Here is a 19,436-nt window from a genome sequence, read left to right as displayed (position 1 = left end):
ATCCAGAGGGAGGTTCTTTTACTTGAATCCAAGGCTGTCATGCCAAAAAAAAAAGAAGCATGATCATCTGTTGGTAAAAGTATTCCACAACAAGCAGCTCAAAAACCACACTAACTCTTCTGGTTTGTGAAAACAGAACATTGAGATATATTAAGAAAAAAAAAACAATTTGTTTCCATTGCTAGTGAGACAAATGGGGTCCATTTGCACCCCCAGCTTCCAGGAATCCATGATATCACATCAGGATAATAAACAGTAATATCCATCTTTGTGAGACTGAAACGGAGAAAAGACTCTCATAGACAGAGCGGCGCCTGTCCATGGTGTCATCATATAAGTGGGAATCCTCTGCCGAATGTGTGTGCGTGCGCCTGTAGTAATCAAAGTGGCACCAGAGAGGCTTGGGTATGAATCATGAGCACTCAAACGCAAACTTTTAGCTTAGAAGGCTAACGGAAGAAACAAACTTGGCTTGGTCATTGCTGCAAAAGAACCTCCTTGCTCCAGCCATTCGAATGATCAGACATGCATAGCGAGATGTCAAACGCTTTTGTGGCCCCCCCCATTCCTCCACCCCTCGTGGGTTTGCCGTGCTACATTTGACCAAATAAAATGTTCTCCAAATTGCCCCACCTGTGGGGTGTTTGTCTGCACAGTATTTAAATCCCAGTGGTCAACTTTATTCCTCCTCATTTTTTATTAATGTGCTCTAGTTCACATTTTTTGACATTTTTGCGTCGGACACTAGAATCGACAATTCCTGTCATTCGACATTACATGAATGCAAATGCAAACGTCACGTGCCATGGTTGAGTCAGGTCTGTGCATCGATCAAAGCTTGTCACGTTGACTGCCGCCACTCTATCCGTAAACGAGATAGCATTAGACAGCGGCAGAAGCTGATGTTTATCAGTACATCTGAAATAAAGATGTCAAACGTGATCGAGCGCCCCGCTTTCGGCAAAATGTATTTTTAAGGAGAGTTGGGGAACCTTTTTCCCTGTAAGTGCCCAGCACGCAAGCAGTCTACCGGCTACAGTAGCACTCAACCTCGTTGCACTGATAGTTTGACGGGCGAGATTTATGAAGTTCGGTTAGCAAAAAAGGATCTTATTTTGCCTTGCAACAATAATAAATGTTAATTGTATTCAGATTACAAACTGTAATACACTAGCAGAGACAGCAGCGGAATTACAGATTCCTGTCATCCTCTGTCACAATTCCAGGTCAAACCACTTGAGACTTCTCGGTTTTTAAACGTTTAAAATGATCTTGATTTCTGGCTGAGTTTAAGTGTAGAAGAATGTCAAATTACAGTGTTGACATGTGTGGACATGCGCTGTGGTTGTCTAGACAACACAAGGCTTTAATCAGTGGGCTCTATGGTACATTAGGCAAGGTGAATGATTACACACATACACACAGAGGAGGAAGACAGGATGAAAAGCCGAGATCCCTCCCTCTGATAAGTGCGGGAGACGCTGTTTTTTTTTTTTTTGTACTTCTTGCCATTCACCAACCTGGGAGAAATCGCCATTTCTGGGGAGGTTGAGGCAGGAGAAATCCATGTCTGAGAACGTAGAGTACATGTCAAGGTGGACATCCGGGGTAGTGGCGGTGGTAGCGCTGCTGCTGTTCAAGTGGTATTGCCTGAAGTGAGAGAAAAAGAGAGAGAGAGATGTAATGCATATTTATCCATTTTTTTACTGCTCCATACTGGAAAAGTCTGTGAAAATGTAGAGAGGAACCTAGAATCAAACACGGAATTCAATTTCAAATTTGTAACCACATTTTTCTGGCCAAGTGAGCCTTAAATTCAGACCAACAGATCTCAGCAGAGCTTTTATTTTTGTTTAAAATTTTTCACAGCTAAGCTGCAGTTATTTTTCTCAAAGTTTTTTTTTTTAATTAATTCCTCCACACGTCTTGACATCTATGAGCCTGATGCTTGATGAAAGTTTTAGGTTTTCTTCCTAAGTATGATTTCAGTCACCATATCAAGTTGTTTTTGAGACGGATTATAGAAAATTAATGTACAGACATTCTTAGCAAATAACGTCCTGTTCCCTATTCCTGTTCTAGCATGGCTAAAATGTTTCGAAAAATTAGGGAATTAAAAAATGCACAGAACATTATTTCCTCAGTGAAAATCTGTTCTGAAATAAACTTGGAAGTCAACTGGCATGCATTCTAGACGTTTCACTTCTATAATTCTCCTGTGAACCGGCCACCAACCCAAGATAATTCTACTTCATTGCGTGAGTGCAGCTCATTATATCGTTATGAGCCTCAGTGCTTTGAAAAAGGCAAATACCGCACACACCCAAACACCAAAAGCAAACCTTTGTTCAGGTGGAACCGTTGTAGCGCACAGCTACTTTGCTTGTCTGCCAGAGCTCAGAGCTCAGTAGGGCTGAGCTCTGCCAATGCTATTTGTAGGATTTGTCTTGTTGTCCCCAAGTAAGGGTCAGAGATCACGTGAAAGTTTAACACATTCGAACAGTGGAAGATAAGAAAAAAAAATACAAATGTGTTGATGATTGTGCATGTCGCTGCTGATTCGGTACAAAAAGGTCAGGGCCGACCAAAACTACGGATTGGGTTGAAAAGATCAATGGACGAGCAACCCACAAATGTCCTGACAAGTGTTTGCTTTCAAGCAATTGATGAAATAAAATAAATGGAAACATTTTCCCAAATTGGAGATCCCCTTCCTGGCCCTTAAAGCCATCACATGACATACAGTACAATTTGACAAGTCATTCTGGCCCAACGCATGCAACTTGGCAATCCGAGGAGTCCTCAGTGAGTGGCACATAACATTTTTTGCACCAATTTGCACAGTCAAAGTGGGGACTCGTTGTGCCAAAATTACTTTGCGAGGCATTTGTTTTCAGCGTGGCGTGCAGGCGCTTACAAACTCCACTTGGTTATTTGTGGCGCCCGCCATAAGCTGCAGGGACAACGGCAGGATGGTGCAAACGTTCCGAGCAGCTGGTTTGGCCATGAACAAGCTTTTGGAGGGGGCATCGCGGCAGTACATTAGATTCCGTTGGTCGATGGCTTACTGTCCTTTGCTAAGTGCAGTGCGAAAACAGCTTAGGACTTCAAACATTTCACTTCATCCTCACATTTCAGTGCATGGTGCTTACCAAAATGTTATCACACACTAAAACGGTCAGACATGCTTAACTGGTTTGGCTGCTGGTAAACAAGTTAGCCAAGAGACTGGTCTGCCGTAGCATGTCTAGACACAGTCAATTTTGATACTATTTTCCTTATGGTGTTGTGGCACTGCACCGGGACAGAACTGGAAGTGGCCTGGTAACTTTTCCCCTTGTTTGGAAGCCAAGTAGGCTGCACATCAGCAATACGGATTTGTCACCGATTAAAATGAAACATTCTGCTTAGAATATGTTCACGAGCAGAACAGATTAGACTGTGGGGGACTTTTAGGTACGAGTGTACTAAGAACACCTTTAGTACTGCAAAATATTCATTTACTCATTTCTGCATGGCACGACGGGGTTACACTTCACTGGAGGTCTACAGTAACAATGTCGCTTGATATTATGTAACTGTGAGCCGTCTCTTCCTTCCAGCCAGCACAATTATGAAATGCGAAACCCGCATGTTATCAACAGGTTGCAATTATCCATCGAGTCTGGCTGCGGGCAGTGTCAACAAGTGAGACGAGTATCCGGCATACCTTGATTCACTTCCATCAAACATGGGCTGTTACAAAACCGTGTTTTGTTAACAAACCCCTTCAGAACGGAGTACAAAAAGTTAGTGTTTGGAAGCACTGAGGGGGGAAATAAAATTCTAAAAAGATTCATTTATCCTCCTGTGAGATTATCTAATGCACAATAGATATATCGATATTGCAATAATGGTGGATGGAAATGTATGCTTCAGTCTGAATTTGACCATTCAGATGCAAATTAAAATACACATCGCCGCCCAATAGTTGAAGATTATCGAGGTAAGAACACATTGAGCTTGCTTATTTTGCGGCATGAAGAAAAAATGTACGTCTTTCATGAAATAATAAAAATGTCATTTTCTTAGCTATGTGTTAAATATCGCAGTAATATTAATATCGCTATAGTCAACATCCATATCGCATGTTTTTCCAATATCGTGCCGCCCTAAACATTCTTCTAGTAAGCTATCTTTAATTTCTGTACTTATTTTTTTTTAAATGTTGTATTTGTAACCATGAAAAGCACACTGAGTTACCTCGAGTATGAAATGCACTGTGCAACCAACGCTGCCTTGCCTTGCCTTACAGTGTATGGATTACTTTCAAGTCACCTGTCCTGACAAGTCGCATCCACCTGATCAGCAGAGTTGTGATGCGTACGGAGAGAGTGCAGCGTACACAGGCTGTCTTGTGCTCACGCACATACATCCTTTGACAATCACCTCTAATTCAGTTATGAGGTCATAAAGTCCAAAGACATTGTCAGATTAAAGACGGTCTCAAGCAAAACCTGGACAACACCTCTGGTCGCCTGGACTTACTTGGACTGACGAACACGCATTAATGACACAATAACGATCTGAAAATTGTCCTTCATTTAGATTTATTTTTGCGTCACTAAACTAAATCAAAATGAAATAAATGGTGGCCAGTCCAAGAGTGACAACAGTTTTGGGGTACCTTCTGTAAGTGGAAAACTCGAACAGCAAACTAAAACTGTGTTACATGCAGTTTATACACAATTCATGTCTTAAATTAAATCACGTTTCCCGTTCCATTGGTTGTGGTTGCCATGGCAACAACAACATTCACAGAATATTCACATGTCCAAGGTCTGGCCGACAGCTTGGTGGCATATTCTAAAAAGCTTTTGACACGACATTCGCATCGGTAACAGATTTAAACTCGCTAAACTGCTTGGAAACACATTTCATTTGAGAGGAGAAAAAAAAACCAAATGGGCTGGTGCAGCAACGTGGAGACTACGGCATAAAAACACAGCAGCATCCAGAGCCAAGACGCGTCACCGGGACAAGTAGTGCGTGGACATGTTTGTCATTTCTAGCCTTGCCTTGTCAAGTTTTAAGGATGCGGCCATGGCAAACTACCTGGGCCAATAGGCGAGCAGACAAAATGGCATGAATAAAAAAAAAAAAACTTACTGGTTTCCAGATTGCATAGGGCAGTGCACGCTGTATCCAGCCTGCTGAGAGAAGGACCTCCAAGAGCCAGAGGAAGCAAAGAGGGAACTCTAAAAATAAATAAATAAAGAAGCTCATGTACAGAAACAACAGGCGATGACGAGGGGCATATAAGATGTACCTCCATGTTTGAGGAGGCTAAAGAGAACAAGCTGGTGTCCAGCTGAGGGCCTTCCGGATGCAGGTAGTTCTCCCCGTCCATGGCCAGCGCTGAGGGGAGGGTTGGCATCAGACTGGAGTTGCAAACATGACCACGAGATGCTTTCTGTAACGGCCCAAACTGCCAACCCTGCTGCTGGCTGTATCCCAGATCGCACCTCTAGCACGGAAAAACACTCTCCATGACCTGTAAAAAGACAAAAACGGAGTTCCACATGTTTCCAGCGTTTCAGAGCATTTTGGCTGAACTACAGACTATTTAAGTTCTGTGACAAGTTGTTTGATTCTAGCGTTTTCCTTTCTTCGGTAATAACATGAGAGAACAGTGACTTTGACGTTAATATATATATTTTTTTTAAATGTGTGACACTTTCAAAAAGTGCATGAGTTAAGTCTATTTCATTAATATGACATAAAAATGGCAAAATAATTTCTTCAGAAATACAACTAAAAAATGCGCCGAGAGCAACGCTGACTCACCGCATGGCTTGAGTTGAATGTCTTTTTTTTTGTTTTACATGCGAATTACTTTTTCACTCCATGAACTATATTTTCTTCTCACAATTGTCACACATACTTTCAACTCCTGAATGTGACACATACTCCTTATCCCATAAATGTACACACACTGTTCAAGTGTCATGTGCCGAAACTCCTCCGACCTCAACAGTGTTGGCATTTCTCTCCCTCGTAATCGACGTGACAAGCCAACATCCTCCCATTTTAGCCCCTCGTCTTTTTCTTCTACTCAAAACCTGTGCACATTTCAGATCCAAAGTGATGCAATGCCCATCAACGGGGATCTGGTAGTCATCACAGTGGTTTACAAACCTACCTGATGAAAAACGCACTTGAACAATGCAGCACATTGGACAAAATAATTAGTGCATGTGCGTCACAGTTGAAATGTTCTCGGTTCAGGCACTCCTGTGTTAAGTTTACATGTCCTCCCGCACTCCAAGAACACGTATGTTCGGTTCTATGAAGACAATGCGTGCGGACGTCAGTATGTGCCCTGCGATTGGCTGGTGACCGATCCAGAGTGGATAAGTGCTACAAATAGACACAAAGCATATAAAGTTCTATACATGACTGTTCAAATGGCAGGTTTTTGCAATTTTCAATCCAAAGGTAGCCATTTAACAACAAAAAATTCTCTTCAACTCAAAATGTGGTCATCCGGCGTATGAATAATTTTGAGCTAAAGTGTGTGTCGACTCAGAGCAGTCTTCTGGTTTATATTCAGAGTCGCTTCTTAAAACAGCCTGAAGCATAACAGACTCCTTTTGATCCCCCTCAGCAATGACAGCCTACAAATCTCAACCAGTTTGACAGATGAATCAATCCAATCTCGCCGTACTCTCCAATGTCTACGGTTTGGCTACACCCCCCCCGCCACCACCCTCATCACGCGTGTCACCGTACACCCTCCCCCATCTTGCTACTTTACTTTGCGCTCTTGCAACGGTGTGTCCCATGCGTCTGGGTGTTCACTGGGGACAAAGCTAGGGTAATAAACCTTAATAGAGTTCACGAGGGTAGAAATAAGAGGGCCTTTGTCTGTCTTAGAGCGTGTGTGTGTGCGTGCATGAGAGAGACCCAAAATGTTCACCGTGCACACAGGGAGGCCATTTTACTTTCAGGTTTGCAAAGGCCAAAAATGGAAACAAGGTAACATAAGTGAGCAATATTCCCTTTTTTTTTTTTTTTTAGCGAATCATTCATTTAATACAGAAATATATGATATGTATCTCACCGGGCATCTATTAGATATCCTCATGCATTCTGTTATTCAATATAAAATCAGGTGCACACATTTTTGGACATTGACACACTTTTCAGTATTTTATTAGTCATTATTCAACAAATTAAAATGAGTCCAAAACAAATGATTGAATTCTTTTTTCAATCATTAATTTGACCAATAGCTTTTATAAGTCAATTTATTAATTAAGGGGGATCTTTTTGAGAAGTTAATATGTTAAAAAAAAAAAAGACACACTTGAAATAATGTGGTTGCACAATTTCTTCTATAACTGGCACGAAGCCGTGTTAATAATTAACCAATCACATTCAAACTCATGATAAATGGGAGTCAGGACACACCTGCCAGTGTTTAAAGTACCTCTGATTAATCCCAAATTAATTTCAGATGTTCTAGTGGGCATTTCCTGACATTTCTTTTTGTAGAGAAAGCCTGAAGGTGATTGTGCTAATGTAACAGATGCCAGCTTGCGATAGGGACCAGGGTGGCCTGCAACTACAACAAATCTGCGTAGAATTGATGGCCATTAAAATGCAAAAGGGGAAGGCGTTATTACAAATAATAAGAAAAAAATGCGACTACGTAAATTTCTTTATTTTGAAACTAATCCAGTGGACCGCCACGCACCATGGCGGTGCGACTTTAGTATTTGAGCTACAGTGAGTTTGCTCACCTTTGAAAAATGAATAGTGGTGAATTACAGCGCCTCATTCTGCCTTTGTGCAAACAGTACTGTCATTGCCAGTAAACGCCAAGCTTTTTCCGCCTTAACGGGAGGAAAAATGCGGAAACGAGGTCAAATTTGGGATGCAAGAGACAGTGAGAGTGCGTAAGGCATTTAAATGCTGGGTCTTCTGCTCCAACTTGAGTCGCTGGAATCTCAGCGTTAAACGAAGCTAGCAACGTGATCAATATTGATCATTTAAAGACTGACCCCAGATATTCTGGTCCCATAAACCCCCCACAGCTGTTGACCTCCGCATGCACGCATAGAAGGAAGAGGGAGGCGGTGGGGAGCGTTATCAGTAGGAGGATGGGCGCTGGCGCTAGGGCGGATAGACCAACAGAAAATGAAACATTAATAACGAAAACACGGCCACGGAGGCACAGAGGAGTCAAGGAGCTCATTCAACCAAAAACTAGCAAGCTCATTATTCATTTCAGAACCTGTAGGGTTATTTTTAAACGGGACAACGGAAACCAGTTACACGACCTATCTTTTAAATCTGTTTATTACCACAGTTCTGTATAACCCTCTCCCGAGTCCGACCCCCCCCCTCCCCTCAACTCTCAATCCCTCGCTCTCTCTGGGTGGCCTGAATCTAAGATGCGTTCAGGGAGATTAGGTGAATAACACCACTGTAAAATCTTTCGACACTATAATACAAAGAATTGCTGAAATGAATCGCAGCCACATTTGAGACCATTTGCTGCATGTTCGATAGAGAGAAGCCGCTTCTGCCACTTCCAAAACACGAGACGCATATTGTGTGTCTTTATAGCATCCAAAATGTGCTTGTGCGCTGGTGGTCCGAGTCAGCGTCAAAGGCTGCCAGTGCACATGGAGATCATCCGGGGAAGTGTGACTTCCTTAAGCTGCTAAATGTGTGTTCGTGTGTGTGCGTGTTTGAGACTGCGCTTGTCCGTGTGCATGTGTGTGATTAATCAGTCTATCGTTACTGCACATTAACTGATAGCAGAGCTAACATTTGAGCCACAAGGAATTTTCCCCAAAGGCCCATGTCATATCCTCTCTGGTTTTAACTTCACACACATTCAGTCGACTTGCATGAAAACTGAAACGCTGGTTCTTGTGTAATCCAGATAGACAGAGAAAGCCATGATGACAAAATGACCCCCTTTCGCAGGGGTAAAAATAAAAGTGCAGGCTGTCTCGCGGCCGTGCCTCTAGAAAAGGCACCACAAAGGATTCGTAATGTGCAAAAGAAAAGAGTGGAACCACCAGACATTTGTCACGATCATTGTCAACCAAATATAAGTCAAAGTAACATCTACCTTTGTTGACTTTAAACATTGTTGCAGAAAAATCAAATGTACTTAACCACTAATTAGATGAGCGCTAACCATTTCATGGCAAGCGTGCAAGCAGTTTACATCGTTACTCTTTCTTGACAAACAACACAGGGACTCAAATGCATTACACAACAAAAAGTTGTTAACGTCGCCTGAGACTCTCGTCTATTCAAAAGAAATGGGACCAAAATAAGTAGAAAGCTACCATGAAATAAATCTTTAACAGTACTTTCAACACCAAATAAAGACCATCTTTTATCTTTATCTGCTTAGTCATCCACATGACGACTGACGACCATCTCCAACGATTATGAAACACTCACCAACCCTGGGCAAAATTAGTTCTCTTCCATTTTTAAAGAGTTCACATAATCAGTGGTAACTTTTGGTGGTGTGGCAAAAAGAATCAATTCTTTAATACTTTCACCTCCAGGATCCCTTGCCATACTCTAGCCAACAGCAGAACCCAGAATGATCTTTTGGATCCATTTTAAATCCATCCAGTTGCACAGTACCAGTAAAAATGGAACACCATCATAAACCGAGTACCCCCTGTATTTCCTCCAAGACACAATTGGCTTCCGTCACATTCCAGCATCTTTCTTCACTGACAAAAAAAAAACTATTTACCGCTAAACACATTGGCCATTCATCACTAATCTGCATGTCCGTCAGCATCGGTGGTAATCAGGTTAGAATTTATCAGGGACCCAGCTGTCTTCCTGCGCGGCTGCAAGAGGGCCATTAGCTGGTTATGATGGGCCCGTACCCGATGGATTCATTAGCTGCTGTGATGAAATATTCATAAAAGGAACCGGTGACTTCCCAGGAAGACGCAGGGCTCCGTCATGCAAAAACACTCTACATTATTCATCGACACAAAAGGCATCTATTTGCCTCGGAGCAAACACGCATGCACGTGCTATTAGGCGGAACGGCATCGGCAGCCCAACTACAGGAACCACCTTCACGAGGTGTTGGGCCCATAGAAGAGTTCCTGGCAACAACGAGATGCAATTGGCCCGAATTATCTCGTTGCTCAACAACAACAGCATCGGCGGGAGAACAGGTACGATCAAAAACTCATCTGTCCGGGATTGAATAGTTCCACAACGGTATTGGCCACAGATGAGCATATCACACAGTGAAGTATAAATAATTGATCACGGCAGCGACTTACCCCCATTAGATTGTCGTCAATTACACCGAGTGGCACTTCCGCCAAGCTGATGAACCCACCAACACACGGGAACGAGTGAGCTATTGCAGTGATTCAGATCCTTGAGAGGGCTCTTAATTTACCTCTTGTGGTGCATAAAACTGAGTTGCATGTGATCCAAGATGGCTGCACAGCGCTGGGTCAATAGAGAGACCAAGGGTGAATGAGAAAAGTAAATAATGGTTTGTAGTGGATCAATGGCGTGTTTTTTACGTCTACAACTATCGCCCCACAACGTGTAGATGAAAGCCTTGCGGGATCAAAAGGGAAAAGCGTCCAATTAGCAGTCACTTTGTTCCGTTTTTGTAACGCCCAAAAGGTAAACACAGGCCAGTCTGCTTAGGAATTTAGCAACAGCATGACAGCTTGCTTCATGGACAACACAAAATTACATTTGTCAATTCTGAAAAGTGGAAAATAATCTGCACTTTATGATCTTCTCTGAGGTTGACCGATCAATTGATCGGGATCGGTCGGGATCAGCGCCGATCTCCCTAATTTTGGGTGATCATTGATTGGCTGATCCCTTTGAATAAAACCAATCTTTTCACCGATCTCATTTCCCTTGTCCCCATGTTAGGCTTTTTGAAGCTCGCGGATCGGACAGAAAATTGTGCAAATTTAAGTTGCATAATTCAATTTAAGTTAGGGGGCTACCATGCGCCTTCATAAAAAAATGTTTCTGATTTAATTTTGACTTCTTTCTACACATTGGTGTATGCAACTGCAGTATATTAGTCTGTGTGGGAAAAAGGAATCACATTTCAGTCCTAAATTATACTTACAGAACAGGAAATGGTCATGACAAAGCAAAGACACAAAATTCTTCGGCAAAATCAAAAGTAAAACAAAAGGTTCTCTGCCAAATCAGCTGCGCTTTCTTAAGTGAATAGTCTCCAAGGCACAGACCAGAATCACCTTCTGGGCATTTAATCATTTAAAACTTTGTTAATACGTTGCCTATAAAGTTAAGAGAAGGCTTTATATCCACAGATTATGTCTAATTTAATTAGTGCCAAAGGGAAATTGGAGGCGCTGGACTGGAATGTGTCCAACCTCAGAACTTCCAAAGTGTGTGCTACAAAATGCACATGCGTGAAGTCAGTCACCTTTGGCGGGTTGTAACGTAAACAGAGTTAAAAAGGTCGGCATGGCGGGCGTTAACGTGTTCCAAACGTGAGCACAATTACAGGTATGTAAAAATTGCCTGGCCTATATTTTTCCACTTGAGCGACGACAGTCAGCAGAGGCGTGTTAACGACATAAAATATTGGGAATGCTAATGACGGAAATTTGGCTTGTCGGGAACAAATGAAATCACAAGCGCATTATTCTTCCATCAGGACTAAAGACTGGAATGTCATGATTCTGTTTGACGCGTTCTTTAAATAAAAATGACAGAAGATGCCACTGGAGATATTCTGACATTGTTGGACCACTCAAGACGCATGTCTCAGCAGACACTTTTCTTTTCACAACCCAACCCCGCGTCTACGCCACAATCCCCACCCCTCTTCCATTCATCGCTACGGAGCCTGACGAGCTATTACGAGTCTATTTTTATCCCGTCCGTTCCCGCTTGTTGATCCAGGCGTGTATTGCTGGTTGTTGCCGCTCAACCCGTGAGACACTGACACCTTCGCAGAGATTGTCGTTGACTGAGGGCTGCGTGGCTTCTCACACTCACTATTCACCCTCTCTCAGCTGTTTTTTTTTTCTTCCGCAGGGGCTCCTTCTCAAGACTACTAGCATAGCATGAGAGTTAATGCCCTGCTTTGGAATTCATGTCTAGGTCAGTAGTTCGCAAACTATTTAAACCTGGAATCGCCTCAAAAAATACTTAGCTCTCCAAGTATCACCATAATGAACAAGATTAAAATACAGTAGCATAGTGTTTTTCAAAAAATGGTCAGTGGTTTTATGGCTAAAATGTACATGTAATATTATTGTGCGCAAACTGTTACATTGGTCACAGTTAGACTATTATAAAAAAGTTGATTTGGTGTGAGTACCCCTTTAAGTCAAAGCCCTGACTACTTTAAAATGACTGGTTTGGTGCCAAGAAACGATGTGCGTTGAAGTGGGGGGTCACACATAGACGCTCGATCGGGGTACAAGGCGCTCTCCAATTGATGTTATTTTGAGACCTATCATTGTACACAACTCTACGGCTCAAAATAGAGCTAACAAACACAAATATACTTCTGATATTATAAATGTGTAAGATATCAATTATTTTACTTTTGACCTTATGAGCGCCTCATTCTGGCTGACATAACTGAATCATTTGCGGCTTTAGGGATGTGAGCAAACCGTGTAGCTCTTCACTGTACTATTATTTTCTCACTTGACACTTCATAATTTATCTGTTAGTTAGTTCATTTTTCGGCTTTAACGTAGTTCCAGACAGAACTCTTTGAAAACTACTGCATCTAGCGTTTGGCAACGCAATATTAGCTTAGCAGTTAGCATCAACTGCTCGTGCTCTCTCTCTCTCTCTCTCTGTCTCTCTCTCTCTCTCTCTCTCACTCGTAGCTTGTGCCTCAGTGTGTGTTAGTTGCCAAGTATTCCCCCCAGCTTGCGATTAGCAGCTCGGAGCTGATTGCTTTGCATGACCTGTCGCGGGTACCTCGCCCTGTCTGACTGGTGAGCTTGGCTGGATTTTGATTTTAAAACTAAATAAATTGTTCAGCTCTAGGATGCCGTATGGAACCTAAACACCAAGCATGGCCGACAACAGTGCGGATATTTTACAGCTTGACTTTTACGGAAGACAACAAATAATTCATTCACTTCCCATGCCCTAATATACACAAAGGGATGATAACTGAGGAGAAGGAACACAGTGTGCACTCATCCACTAACGTAGATGCAATATTAATCTCGAGATTTCCTTTGTGGGTGACTCATTGCTGTCTTTTCATGGAAGGATCTTGACACTTTTGTTCCCAGGAAAGCCTTGGCTGATACGCCGGTGAACGCCAATGTCATAGCAGAGAGTCGGGTCGTTCTAAAATGCTATCATAAAGACCACTTTGTTTTGCCTAAAACAGAGCAACTTCATTTTCCACCAACAACCGCTGGTCCTTTCACAGTTTTCTAACCATTCAATAATCCATTATATGCTTGCTTGCTTATGAGTTTCCCGGAAAGCAGGAATGCATTTCCAATCGCTGTGTTACACTAGACCACATTTGTTTCACCCACCCACTAATCAAACCAGAGGTCATCAATGAGATTTATCACTGCTAACAATTGGCTGGCTGGCGTAAGAAAGGGGGGGGGGCGGATGGCTGGATCACAATAGTCAAAAGAGGGGCATGAGCCAAACCTAAACCATGGATCACCACAGATTGTTTTGCCAAAAAAGTGAGCTCCATAACAAACAGACGCTCCTGTGGATTCTCTCTGAGTGCTGAACATCATTTGAATATAAAATTTGGATTTATGCGATCAGGGTTTTTGGGGTTGATCAGCGGGTTAGAGAAAGCCGATAAATCACTGATTTGATCAGAGTATCTTTTCAAACAACTTGTATATTTCCATTTGGCTTATTCATGAATACCAGTTTGAAAAAAAAACAAAAAAACTGCCTGGGTGAAGAGAATCTTAACAAGTGTCATAAAGATCATCAAGCTGAAGAATCAACGTCAACAAACGAGCATTCCGAGAAAACTTTTTGGCGCGGTCAAAGAACAATTACAGGTTCTCTTTTTTGCAATAATTATCGTAAATGTAAACTGCATTTTCTTGTTTAGAAACAATGCAGTGTGTTTCACAAAGCCTGGTTTGTTAAAAATGAATCAGTACGAATTTCAACTTTGTCAACTTCAAAATAAAAGCCCGCCAAGGCAATTGCATTGATGTCCACGTATTATTTGGAAGGCTTTTATTTTGAAGTTGGCCGTCACAGCGCGTTGTCAGTGTTTCCGTATGAGCAAGTGTTGCTGCAGCTGGCTTGACTTGCCTTTCTGCCGGTGCAAAACAAACGGTCTCCCAAGGCAGAAAAAAAAAATCTTGGAGCATTTCTTTTTTTAATCGAGGTACCCGAGCTACTCGAGAACTAGTTTCATCCCTGGTAGTAACACACTATTAATGCACTAAGTATTAGTATGATTATAAGCATGCTACCTAAGCCATCGCCGGAGGGGTAAATAAAAGTTGCTTGATGTTAGCATTTGACCATGCAATGTAGTATTTCTATTTCCAATATTCCCCATGGGAAATTTGTTATTTTGCACTATCAATAGCTCTATGTGGAGGCCCCTCAAGAGTTCCTATAAAAAAAAAAAAAAAAATGCAGATCATTTCCGTGTGTCAAGGCATCATTTTTTTCATCCTCCAGCTGAGGGACAAAAGGTATAAACAAAAGCACTTTGCAAGCATGCAACTTGTATTACATATTTAAAACGACATGAAGATGAAATTTGCTTCACACGACTTTGCATCAGTGCGCTAGTGGACTCGACAAAAAAAAAGAAAAGTCAAAGAACTATTGGTGAAATGTGGTTTTCGCCAGCAAGATGAAAAGGTAGATGTGGTTCAAACGGGGTGTGACAGCAAGTGACACAAAGGCCATTGACCAAGTCACCCGGGTTAATTCAAAAGAAACATTCTCAATATAATGCACACAGACAAGGGAAATGGATATGACAACTCCCAGTAAGACTCTGCCAAGACTTGCATGAATCTTGCCTGGATTGGGAAAAAAATAAGTAGACGAGAGTTTTCGGTTCAATGATGTATTACTGCCAAAATTCCAATGTGCTTTTCTCGCAACAGGATCGAGGAATAGTCTTACCAATTTGAGATTCACATACTCAGTATTTTTTTCTGTACAACCCAACTAACAAGATACCGTTCAAACTCGCGGGTCCTTCCAATGTGCCTTTAAGCCGCAGTAATATTAGTCGTTTGAGGCAAGCGACTTCAATAGAAAAGAAGCTGGCGGAGTAATTTCAAGTTATTTTGGCAGCCTTATTTACAGGCTAGGGCACGATAAATTAAACCATCCAATATTTTTTTTTCTCAGCTGCTTGTCTCCTCCGCCTTCTTCTTAAAATGAGAAGAGTCAGTGATTTCTTTTGCAGCAATGTAAGATACTTATTGTCGAGCTGCGGTCTAAGAAGAGGCAATCGCTTTTTTTTTTCCCGGTAGGCTGCTACGTCAGCATTCAAAACATAGGAACGCAACCAAACAGTCATTTCATGTTACCGCGCGAATCTTTTACAGTGAGTGCAGTGTGAAAAAGGTTTTACGCTGGTTGACTTGTGAAACAACATACATGCCGGCGTCCTTGCACTCCTGTTGCATTTTTTTCCCTACATCAAACAGGTATTTGTCTTTAAGGTAAAGTTAGATGAGTTGGAATGACATTATTTGGGGATTGTAGTTTGGAGTGTATTCAGTGTTTGAACTATTAATATGTTTAAAATAGGACTGGCAAAATTAAAGCGTTAACTCAAGATTATTCTTTTTTTTTTAATTCAAGTGATTAAATATTTAAATTCAGTTAACTCTGGTTTTTTTACTCCAAAAATAACTTGCTTATCTTGCAAAGCGAAATTCAAACACGGTACCATATTAGCTGTACATCTTTGGCATGTCATATCAGAACAAAACACCCTGTTTAAGTTACCACTAGGATCTTGCAAACCAATCGTGCTGGAGTGTGGCGCTTACAACTCAAAGTACTGTATAAGTTTTGACAAATGTTTCTATGAAAAATTCCCGTTAAGATTACCTTGAATTCAAAGATCACAGTTCATGTTTCGTAATTTTACATTAATTACGATAGTATTCAAGTAATTACCGGTTAAAAGCTTCCCAAAAAATAGTAGAAAAAAATGCGATTAATCGCAATGATTTACGAAATTGTTTGCGATTAATTAATTAAAAAAATAATCGATTGACAGCACGAGTTAAAAATACAGGCTGAAGTGGCGTCAACTACTCACGAATTTGCGCTATTCGCGTCCGGGCTAGGTTCCGAACACCAACGAAAAAAAGCAAGGTGTCCGCCTTACTTTTCAGCCATTTAAAGTCATTTCAACTATGTTTGATCACAACTCGAAAAGCAAGTGTGTTGATGGAAAAATGTGTTGAAATGTCCTACAAGTCCCTCGAAGTCATTTTCACTCGATCGTCGTCGGAGTGAACCGAAAATGAAGACATCTGTGAGAAGTGAGCCACATCTGTTTCCACACAGCACAAAGGAAGGCAGCTCGAGCTATACATTACAGTGTCACTCTATCGGCGCTGCTAGCTTGCCGAACGACAGAATCAGCCACTTAAATATACGTCAATACTCGTGACTATACGTCACGGCAAGTACATTTGTTTAGAATTTTCACGGTGCGGCCGGCAAAACGTCGAATAATGTCTTTTGGATGCGACTAATACAAACCGAACCAGTGCTAATTACTAGCTTGTGTTAGCATAGCTTGTAGCCGAATTGAGTAGCCTACGTTAGATTGTGTACGGAGATTAACACAATAAAATAACGATAATGTTCGTCATAATGTGCAGGATTTGGATTGGTCTTTATTTGTTTTCTCCAGTTGTCATTTTAGTGTAAGTTAGTGGGGGAAAAGCTTGTCCAAAAATAGCATTTATTTAGCAAATCGGCGTTATGCGCGGCTGTTACGACGTAGTAAGCGGAGCTAACGTATTAGACAGCCACCGCTCGATGTCAGGTCACAAGTAACGCGAAGAGTGTGAATACATCCCACTGATAAGACAATGTATCGTTATATTAGATACATAACTCGATGTCAATAACATGCGCACCAAGAAGAGGCTACCGAGGACTCATCTTGATCCAAGGCAGCTGCCGATGTGTCGCCTGCGCTTTCAGGCATAATTCTCGCATTCTACTCACCTTTTCGTCGCCTTTGCTTCGTCCCAGTCCGAACTCCGACCAAGTGGGCAAATGCCAAGCCGCGACCGACGTCAAATCGAAGAAAATGGGGAATTTTATCCAACTTATTCGCCGCTACTTGTGTTCTCTACTTCCTGATTGAGAGCCATTTTGAATGGGGGGGGGATATAATTCCGTTCGTGACGTCACGATAATGCCAAAACTGTGAACAGCTCGGGGGAAAGTCAAATGGAGTACAAATAAGAAAAAAGACTTCATAATTTATATAAACTACACACAACTGTGAGATATTAAAACCAAAAAAGAAAGAAATGGGAGAAAATGTTTAAAAGAAACGATGATAGGAGTGCACCATGACATTTTGGGCAATCAATTCAATTAAATTAAAATTACAACATAGTGGAAGAGTTTATTATAAATTTAATAAAAAAAAAACCACACCAGTTTGTCTTCATTTTCCCGTTATCAGACAAGTGGTTATTTCCCTTCTACTTGCATGACAGTGAATGACATTATCCATCCATTTTCTTTACATATCTTGCCCTCTTATGATTGTTGTTCCAGACTCCCGTTTAACGTCATCAGTCGCAGGGCACAATCAAAAGATAACCGAGACTTACAACAATTCATAGTCACATTTATGGTCAACTTTGAATCTCCTATTAACCCAATGATATGTTTTTTAAAATGTGGGAAGAAACAGGAGAAACTGCATGGAGAAAACCAATGCAAGCAACGGGAGAACATGCAAACTACATAAGCGAGCGGAGTGGAGAGAAAAGAGTATTAATACTTAAATGACTTCTTATGAGCAATTGTTTTGGAGTCTGAATTTTTCGCAACTTCCGCAGGACGTTTGGCATGCACTTTTTATTCCTAACAACATGGCTGCTGAGAGGTATTAGCAGTATTGCGACATTGTCTAAAAAACAGATAACGTTAGTAGAATAATTTTTCACATTGTTTTCAAGACTGTTGGAGGCAGTCACAAAGTCAACTGCACAAAATACTGCCAAATATAGACCTATGTTGGAAATCTTTGTCCCAAGGTATGTGTTTACAAGCAGGAACTATTTTGTCAAACTTGCCTTGCCTCACCTTTACAACTCTACATTAGAAAAGGAGGAGAGAGCTGGAGGATGAGCTACGATACTCGTCGACAAAAGCCAATATCAGCCTACAGCCATGCAGTTTGATGACTCACTTTATATTATTGAATCACAAAAATAAGTAAAACGATAATTATGGATACATTTATCAACCAAAGCGATTTTCTAGTATTTTTTTTTTTTCAAAAGAAAGCCCTTCTTTTCACGATGACCGTATATTAAATAAAGATGCGCTGTCCCGATTTGGCATCATTGGTCCGTCCCACATTATTGAACAGTGCTGGAAGAGCTCCAGTTGTTTCCAGCAAACACACACACACCCCCGCACACGCACACGCACACCCCTACACGCGCACGCACACACACACACACATGAACACACGCACAGCTTTCCTGGTAGCCCCCCCTTTTCTCAGAGAAAAGAGACTGGTGGGAAGCACACCCACAAACAAATTATGAGAGTTTGTGTTTTTCCAAAAAAATGACTAATGTTCTTTGTTGTTATTGTTGATTAAAAAAGACATCACCAATTAGAGGCTTCTTTGCACAGGTGGTCAATCATTCCCTACTTAAAAACGTAATTAATTCTACAAGGTTTCTATTATTACAATTCTTTTCAGAAGACTTAGGCACATTTTTTTTTATAACTATTGACTATTTTTGCAAACCTCTTCACACAAGAATTTTTTTTCCAAAGCGGCAAAACAATGCAGTTTTCTTGCAAAAGTAAAAAAAAAATTGCTTTCTTTGTGCACAACGTAGGCTGTGTAAGTTTGAAACTTTGTTTGTCTGTGTCAAAGCAACCCACCCCTCCGAATTAAAATAATTACAAATTCACCTCCTCCTTCTCTCCCTTTTGCATCTTCATCATTTGAGAGATAATAGTACAAATTATGCAATAAGAATCATTGTTCGAGTTTGAGCGTTCAGGAAAAAAAAAGTTTTAATTCGCAGGTGGAATCACAAAAAACAATGTGACGTCTCCAACAACTTGACTGATTTCTATGACGTTTGCTGCCATCTAGTGTTCCATTTGAGTACTAACACGTGCGCCTTTACTTTCCTTCTCTCCTTAAATCAAAT

The 19,436-nt window shown here is 41.3% G+C and overlaps 1 protein-coding gene across 4 annotated transcripts in view; it reads right to left on the bottom strand.

The window, feature by feature from the left end:
• sbno2b (strawberry notch homolog 2b) overlaps nt 1–17,388 on the bottom strand; it is a 41,737-nt gene extending 24,349 nt beyond the window's left edge. For 3 of the 4 annotated variants that reach the window (XM_088312951.1, XM_088312952.1, XM_088312954.1), the window contains exons 1-4: nt 17,245–17,388; nt 5,309–5,533; nt 5,149–5,237; nt 1,521–1,650 (exon numbers count right to left, since the gene is read on the bottom strand). In XM_088312951.1, the coding sequence (XP_088169077.1) occupies nt 1,521–1,650; nt 5,149–5,237; nt 5,309–5,416 (327 nt within the window). In that variant the 5' untranslated portion in view covers nt 5,417–5,533; nt 17,245–17,388. The remainder of the gene's footprint in view (nt 1–1,520; nt 1,651–5,148; nt 5,238–5,308; nt 5,534–17,244) is intronic. The other variant, XM_088312956.1, reaches the window with a different exon arrangement.
• Nucleotides 17,389–19,436: the final 2,048 nt, after the last annotated feature.

This window comes from Idiotropiscis lumnitzeri, chromosome 13 (assembly GCF_059441095.1).
Source record: "Idiotropiscis lumnitzeri isolate Australia: NSW breed Sydney's pygmy pipehorse chromosome 13, RoL_Ilum_1.0, whole genome shotgun sequence".
Classification (NCBI taxonomy): domain Eukaryota; kingdom Metazoa; phylum Chordata; class Actinopteri; order Syngnathiformes; family Syngnathidae; genus Idiotropiscis; species Idiotropiscis lumnitzeri.
This window is presented reverse-complemented; position numbering and strand designations above follow the sequence as displayed.